Below are 7726 nucleotides of genomic sequence, written 5' to 3'. Positions count from 1 at the left end.
GTGCTCCACGGGGAGACTGTGCTCCAGGGAAAGACTGTGCTCCACGTGGAGTCTGTGCTCCAGGGAAAGACTGTGCTCCACGGGGAGACTGTGCTTGGGAAGGGGCACAGCACCACCCACCTCACAGGCAAAGGTAATGAATATTCGTTCTTGTGTCTCCAGGCTTCTGTATCTGCTCGGAGCCATAGCCTCCCCTCAGTGATTGGCATTCCCTGCCCTCTGTCTTCTTTCCTTCCTTTTCCTTCCTTTTTCTCCCAGTCCTGCCCTCTCTTGCCCCACTCAGCAAGACATTTTCTTTCTTTCTTTTTTAATGCCAAAGAGACCTCTGTGTGGTGACAGCTGCTGAGAACTGTACAGGAGCACAATGAATGCATAAATCTTCCACCTTAGTGGAGTCTCTGTGACCTCAGCAACAATCTTCAATGCCACTGTGTTTCAGTTCAGCCTCTTGAGTGAGATAGTTCATTGGGCTTTTTAAACAGTTTTCTTCTATAAAACACTGTGTACTTTTGTGCTCTTTAACTTTCCTGTAATGCCTGTAAGTTACTGTAAATTAATGCCTGGCACAACCCTCATATAATGCTAGCACACGGGAGGCTAAGGCAGGAGGATCAGGAACTCAGGGTCAGGTCCCTTCAGACACAGTGAGCTCAAGGGGGCTACTTGAGACATGGTTCTTGTCTCAAACAAATAGTCAGAATAAAATGTAAAATTTAAATAAACTTAAAGGATGTAAAAGTTCCTCACCTGTGTGAACATCTTAGCCCCGCCTTACTTGCATTTGTATTCTACTGTTTCTTTCCATGTAATAATTTCCATGTGTTATCAAACTTTTTACACTAGCTTTAATGACTGGATGTATTTTGTGAAAAGGACTAAAGTTGATATTTTTTCTTTCTCCCATATGTTTCTTTGACCGTTGTTAATAGCCCTACATACACATATGCACAGGTACACGGGTCCATGCGTGTGCACACACAGATCTGACAGACAAGTCTGCATGAGTGTCAGCCACTGGGATAGTGTCCTGTCATTCAGGAATGTCGTTGTAAAGGGGGGAAGAGGGGATGGGCTTGCTACAGCCACAACTTTTCAGTCAGATTCAGTTCCCAGAAGTGGAACTGGTTAGGTCTCATACTTTCACAAGATACCACCAAAATACTTTGAACGTTTTCAGATGTATGAACCTTGTTAATATCATAACTTCAGGACAAAATTTTTTTGTCAATTTGATAGCCAAAAAAAACAAAACCAGATGGGTATGGCTCAGTGGGTGAAAGTAAGTCCTGTAAGCCTGAAGACCTGAAGTCAGGTCCCAAGAACCCATGTAAAAGCTACAAGCAGGGGCGAGTGTCTGGAACTGCAGAATGTAAGCACGCATGTGTTCTTTATTACAGGTTATGATTGCATGTTTATCTCTGTGACTGATGCCTCCTCTGCCCCATCTGTGTCCTGCTTGCTGCTGGATACCCAGGCCAACAGTCCTGGCAGCACCCGCTGGTGAATAGTTAGCAGAAAATACCATCAGAATGAAGCTGCCCTTCCTACTGCCTCTGAGGACCACTGCCTGGCAGCACTCTGAAGCCCACAGACTACTTACCAAGCCCATAAGCAGCCTCTGGTGCCGGTCTTCCTCTTGTAAGAAAGGTATTAACCTTGGCTCTGAAATTGAACAGTCAAAGGAAGGGTTGTGTTCAGGAAGTAGGCTAAAGCCATACAAGCCAGTTCTCGACTTGAGCCCCTTAATCCTCAAGAGGCCTAGCCATAGGGATGGCAGGCCTTGGGGGTATGGCCATGTGACTCCCTTCTACCTCCTGAGCCCATAGTGAGTGGCCCATGAAAGCGACTGAGCTGGTGGACAGTCAACTGCTAGGGCAGACAGTGCTGATGGGTACAAGTCATCAGACTGAAAGGACAAACAGTTAAACCAAATGTCACTTTCCCCACTCTGACTGATCCAGCCCTAACAAGACAGAAGGGGCAGGCTAGCAGGCAGGGCTTCCCCAGAGCTTCCCTAACAACTGTCCCACTGGGTTCTTCTCTCAGAATCTCTAAGGTTCCGGAGCAGGTAGGAAGGCAGAACCCACAGGCTGATGCTTCCTCTTGAAAAGGCATGGGTGCCTAAGGCCCTTCAAGATAAACACTTTCTCCACCCTGTTTAATTGACCCTGTGGATTAGGATGGGAGAACTCAGAATATGCATTTAACAACCTTAATTTGCAGTGTTCAGTTTTAGGCAATAACAACATTCCTCATGGGAATCAAAGCATAAGACAGAAAGGAAAAGTTTTAACGATCCTTGAGATGCCTAGCAACACACAGAGCTTTGAAACATCCCCTAGGCAGCAAGAAAACCTCCCACAACTGTCAGCCACAGCAGGAAGATGACCCTGTCTGGTAGGGGATAGTCCCTGGCTACAGGCAAGGATGGTCTAGTAAACACACCCTCTTCAGGCTGAGGCCAGTTCCCCGTGGAGATAAATCACCTTCATGGTTCACTGGGCTGTGTATACAGCTGTTGATCACGCTGTTATGCCCTTTCCAAATTAAATTTTCATTAGGGTCCCCACACATATGAAAAACATCCAAGCCCATAAAACAGGAGTAGATAAAAACGGTTTCCATAATGAAGGCTGACCTTCACGAAGCATAATCACAAAGGCCTGGACCTGGGTATATTCACTGTTATCCCTCAGTTATCACAGAGTAAACCCTCCTTGCTGTCAAGACTTAATTTAGCTAATCCTGGCCTTGGAAAGCCTCCTGAGACTCCCTCTCCCCTCCACAAAGGGGAGGGGTCTGGCCTAGGCCTCTTGTCCCCTACACACTAGACCCTGACTACATATTCTCTAATGGCTCCTTCTGTCCATACTCTCCCCTCAAGCTAGCCCCAAGGACAATGTTCAGGCGCTTATGGTTGACATGTGACAGCTAGCTCTAGACTCTAAGGAGGTGTCCACGCCACTGTACGATACTGCTTATCCAATGCCCCATCTTTGCTCCCCTAGGACCACACCCAGGGTATGACCTGATGGGAACTAAATAGAAGGCCCATCAGAGACTTGTGTGAGCACAGCTGGAGAGAAAGCAGCTCCTGCCAAGTACACCCTGTGGGTACAGCCAGCAGCCATGCTAATTAGATCAGCTGTGAGAGGAGAAGATCCAGAGACTCCTTCAGCAAGAACATACTTGGCTGCTGACCCTGGAGGTCCCAGTGCTAAGACAGACAGTAACCGAGCTATGTGGTCGTCCTGACAGGGTGAACTAAGAGCTGTTGCCATCCATTACTCTCCACTGTACTGCTGGGAATGATTTTCTTGCCAACCCATTGGTTAGGAAGAACAAGGTTGCGACCGATATCCGACTTTAACACGGGTCTTTTCTTACCCAGTGTCCTCGTTTCCATGTTAGAAATCACCCTGCAAAGAAACTCTGTGTTATCTACAACATAAGCACCGCTTTAAAAACTTCAAGCCACAGCACCATGCATAGCTGTTTCCCCTCTTAAAGCCCCACAAAACCATGCAGAAACCATCCTCTGGCTACCTGAAAACTCAAAAACTTTAATCAGTGTACTGAAAGGGACATTAAGCAATTACGAATCTCAAAGCCCTTTAGAGCCAACAACAGCAATTATTTAGAAAAAATTGCAGCTCTCAGTTATTGGAAATAACGAAGGCTAAAAACAGAACAGAGGTCGGACTGAGGCCTGCACTTTTAGTTCTCTGAGATGACTCATCTACCCAGAGAAAATGCTTCCAAAATAAGAGCAAGTTCCACCAACCCAGCCCACCAACAATGAAAGCAAATCAACCCACTATGTCTTTCATTCCCAGTACTCACTTATAAAACTTTACCATTTATCCATCATAAGTGGTCCACTATAGGGTGTGTGCCTACAGAAGTGTCTCCCTTTAGACACTCCAGCACCCAGTGGTCTACAGGAAGCCAAGGACAGCAGTTCCTTGAGAGTTGGCCACACAGGCAGCCAGCCAGGTCCGTGATAGCCAGATCATACTTACTTCATTGCGTTCTCAAGAATGTTCCTCACGTACATTGTGGATCTCCTTTTGCCCGTTCTCTAGGGGTGAGAACACGTCAGGATAATGGAAGGTGAGATTTTCCTGGATAGCTTTTTTTATTAACAGCAAGAACAAATAGCAATCTAGTTAAAGGGTTCAAAAATAATATCATTTTCCATGTTAAGGAGAGCACATTTTTTTAAATTAAACTTTATTCTCAAAGAACTCTATGCAACAGTAGTACAGGAGTCCCTTGGACCCTTCATCCTCTCTCCATTAATGCTTCTATCTGATATAGCTGCACTACAATATCAAAATCGGGAAGTGGATATGCACAGTATGTGTCTAGTTCTATGCCACTCTGCCATGTGTGTAGATTTACGTACTACAGTGTACACTCATTGCTCTTCTACTATAAATGAACCACATGTGCCTTCCTTCCCTTACTCCAATTTCCTCCTCTAAGAATGGACAGTATAGAGCAGTCCTCCCTGCCCACTGGGTTGTCAGTGAGGTGATGCGGGCGGTGTCGGAGGACTGCGTGGCCACCGTGGGCCAGCCTCCACTGCTAGCTGTGTGCTCACCTCTTCAGAGATCAGGTTAAGCCACTCCCTCCTCACGACGCTGTTGTGGTAGTGCAAGTGAGGCTTCGTATACTTAATGTACTCGAGATTGGAGTTCAACTTTGCCCAGTACCCCTTCAAGCAGTAGACCTGGAGACAAGAAAAAAAAAGCGTTAGCTTGAACAGCAGGCACTGTCTGCCATCCTGCAGCAAGGACCACATGCCTCACTCCATGCCTCTTGGGTGTTGGCATTTCTAAGCAACTCCATCTTTCACAGAACAGGGACACGCAGGAGAAGTTGCAAATCGAGAGCCTAGCCTCTCTTCTTTTCTCTTCCCATTTACAATACAGAGAACTACAATTCACTTCCCAAAACTAAGGACTTCCAAGTTGGTTGGCTCAGCAGGAAGCCATTTCCTCCCTGGAGAGCGATTCTCCTGGCCTGGGTGGTGTCACCACACTATGTCCCATCAGAAATGTACTTATAACTCAGAACAACTGGAACAGGCTGGCTTCCCTTCTAGGCTTATTCACTGCCAAAACCCAGGAATCAAAATGATGACATAAACTCATTTCACAATAATTGTTAAATTCTCTCAAGAAACAGAATTAGTTGGCTTTTAAATCTTTGAATTATTAGTAACTGAAGAATATAACCATTTGTGAAATAATAAAACTCTATACTACTGTTTATTTAATGTTGAAGAATATCATGATGATGTCTGTAGATATGGGGGTCTGGTGAGCGCTGAGATTTCCTGGGATTCCAGCTTCCTGTGTTCTAGAACAAGAAGCTGAACGGGGCTCATGGACAGCCGCAGATGTGGAAACAGTTTCCTGAGAGAAGGAAACAAGCCAGAGCTGGGAGAAGAGTTGGGAACTCAATGGCAAACACTATAGGAAGCACTGGGACTTTATATCCTGGTCTATGAGGCCATTGATGTAGCACAGGCTGTCTCATGTGTGCCCTGTTACATGTCCACCTTGGCAACAGTGGTCTTCTCTCCATTGTACTCTCCTGCCTCACTGAGATCAAGCAGTTTTTAATAATACAGTCTTACCAAGATAAATATATTTATAAATATTTGTCCAAGGCTAGCTACATCTGGCCTAACAGCTGTTGCTTACTGAGGTGACAGTCTTAATAGGATGCACTAAGACAGCTTATGCTCAAAGGGTCCCATATATCCCCTCAAAACAGACGCTGTTGCCTTTGTTAGTGGTTACCCTCCAGAACATGGAGAAAGCAAGCCAGTGCAGACCTGGAAATGTCATTCCTACTGGCTGACCAAATCATCTGTGTGCACTGGCCAGCTTCCATAGTGTCAGAAGGTGCTACACATACTACTAAGGGATAAAAGTACTCATCAGTGAACTCAGCCATCTAACTCATCTACACACACCCCCAACACTCAAGGATCATCCCAGAAGAGGGGACAGAAAGGCTGAAAGAGCAAGAGGGGGTGGAGAACTACTGTAAAACTCTGTTTTCCAAACAGGACAGGGCCTGTGCACACATGACCTCATAGCAGCTGTGAATGTGTGCACAGAACTTGCACAAGACCAAGTCAGCAGATCCCAGCATGGAGGAGGGAGGGGCTTATAAGCGCTATCAGCAATCCCTAGTGGCTCGGCAAGGGAGTGTGTCTGTTTGCTCCAGGGATGCAGCCCCTGTGAGGCTGCCCATATTGCTGTGAATGGGCCAACAGATGAACAATTTGGCAGCACTGAGACGATTCAGTCAGTGAGTTTTGAAGAACCACATGGAGTGGGAGGGCAGTGGCTGAGGATGGGGAGGAGGTGGAGATGAGGGAGGATGAGGAGGAGGTAGAGATGAGGGAGGATGGGGAGGAGGTGGAGATGAGGGAGGATGGGGAGGAGGTGGAGATGAGGGAGTGACTTTGATCAGGTGTGCTTGAACAGGCTGGTTACTTTCTGATTTTCGGTTGTTTGTTTGTTTGTTGTTTTTGTCAAAGTGACCCAAGGGAGAGTCACCTAAGAAGATGGAGCCTCAGTTAAGAATCTGCCCTCACCACACTGGCTACTGGCAGCCTGTGGGCATTTTCTTGATTGAGGATTGGCATGGGAGGGCCCAGGCTACTGTGAGTGCTGCAGTCTCTGGGCAGGTGGTCTGGGGGCCCAGAAGAAAGCAGACTGAGAAAGCAGGGGTGGGGGTGGGGGTGGGAGCCTGCCAGTAAATACAGTTCCTCTGTAGCCTCTGCTTCAGTTCCTGCCTCCAGGTTCCTGCTTTGAGTTCCTGCCATGACCCATCATGATGGGCCTTAACTGTGTGTTTGCTATAACTGTATGCTCACTACAACTGTGCTTGCTATAACAGCATGCTTTTCTCCCAGGTGGCTTTCAGCCAGAGTATTGTATTGATCACAGTGCAAAACTTAACTAGGGCAATGCATGTATGAAATTCTTTGAATGGTAAATTTAAAAGGAGGGGGGGAAAAGGAAGTTAAAAATAAGTGAGAACTTAAAATCCACTTCAATCACACTCACATACAAATGCTCTAATATTAAACAAAATGTGGCTGGTGTGCTGTTGTTGAAAGGACAACAATGGCTTGACATAGATTTTGGAGTCTCAATAAATCAAGTTATGTGATATTGTGTACTTTTATTTAGTAACCTGAAAGAAAGGCCTACACAGGCAAGGCCCCTTCTCTCAGAGATGGAAAAATCTTGGATCTTTAATAACTGAGCTGTATTTCCAGGGCAGAGGGCAGGTGAGAATGCTGGGATCAGGCCCCACTCCTTATCTTTTCTTTCTTTATAGTAAACCTATCTTACTTATTCCTTCTCCCTAGTTTGTATTTTTATAATAGCAATAATTTAAACAATAATTATTCTTATTCTTCGTTGTCGCCGTCACATCATGATCATCAGGCCAATCCTGCGGTCTTCTCTCCACAGCCTTTCTATTTTCCTCCATCTGGTCATGAAATCCAAGTGCCCAAATCAGAAAACTAGTCGGTGTTGTGGTGCCATCTACTGGTCAGTTTGGTTATGGGCATGCCTGCTTTGCCACAGCAATCCACCTTGGATGATTTACCTCAATCTTGCCTTTAGGACCAATATTCTTCCTCTTTTCTCCTCCTCCTCCTCCTCCCCCTCCTCCTCCTCCTCCTCCT

The 7726-nt window shown here is 46.1% G+C and overlaps 1 protein-coding gene across 1 annotated transcript in view; it reads right to left on the bottom strand.

Annotated features, from left to right (window-relative positions):
• Positions 1–7726, bottom strand: part of Gsap (gamma-secretase activating protein) — a 99987-nt gene that overhangs the window by 20246 nt on the left and 72015 nt on the right. The window contains exons 20-23 of the mRNA XM_021162344.2: positions 4607–4735; positions 4023–4081; positions 3388–3419; positions 1601–1662 (exon numbers count right to left, since the gene is read on the bottom strand). Coding sequence (XP_021018003.1) covers positions 1601–1662; positions 3388–3419; positions 4023–4081; positions 4607–4735 — 282 coding nt within the window. The remainder of the gene's footprint in view (positions 1–1600; positions 1663–3387; positions 3420–4022; positions 4082–4606; positions 4736–7726) is intronic.

Source organism: Mus caroli, chromosome 5, assembly GCF_900094665.2.
Source record: "Mus caroli chromosome 5, CAROLI_EIJ_v1.1, whole genome shotgun sequence".
Lineage (NCBI taxonomy): Eukaryota > Metazoa > Chordata > Mammalia > Rodentia > Muridae > Mus > Mus caroli.
The sequence above is the reverse complement of the archived record's forward strand: the minus strand, read 5'-3'. Positions and strand labels throughout refer to the sequence as shown.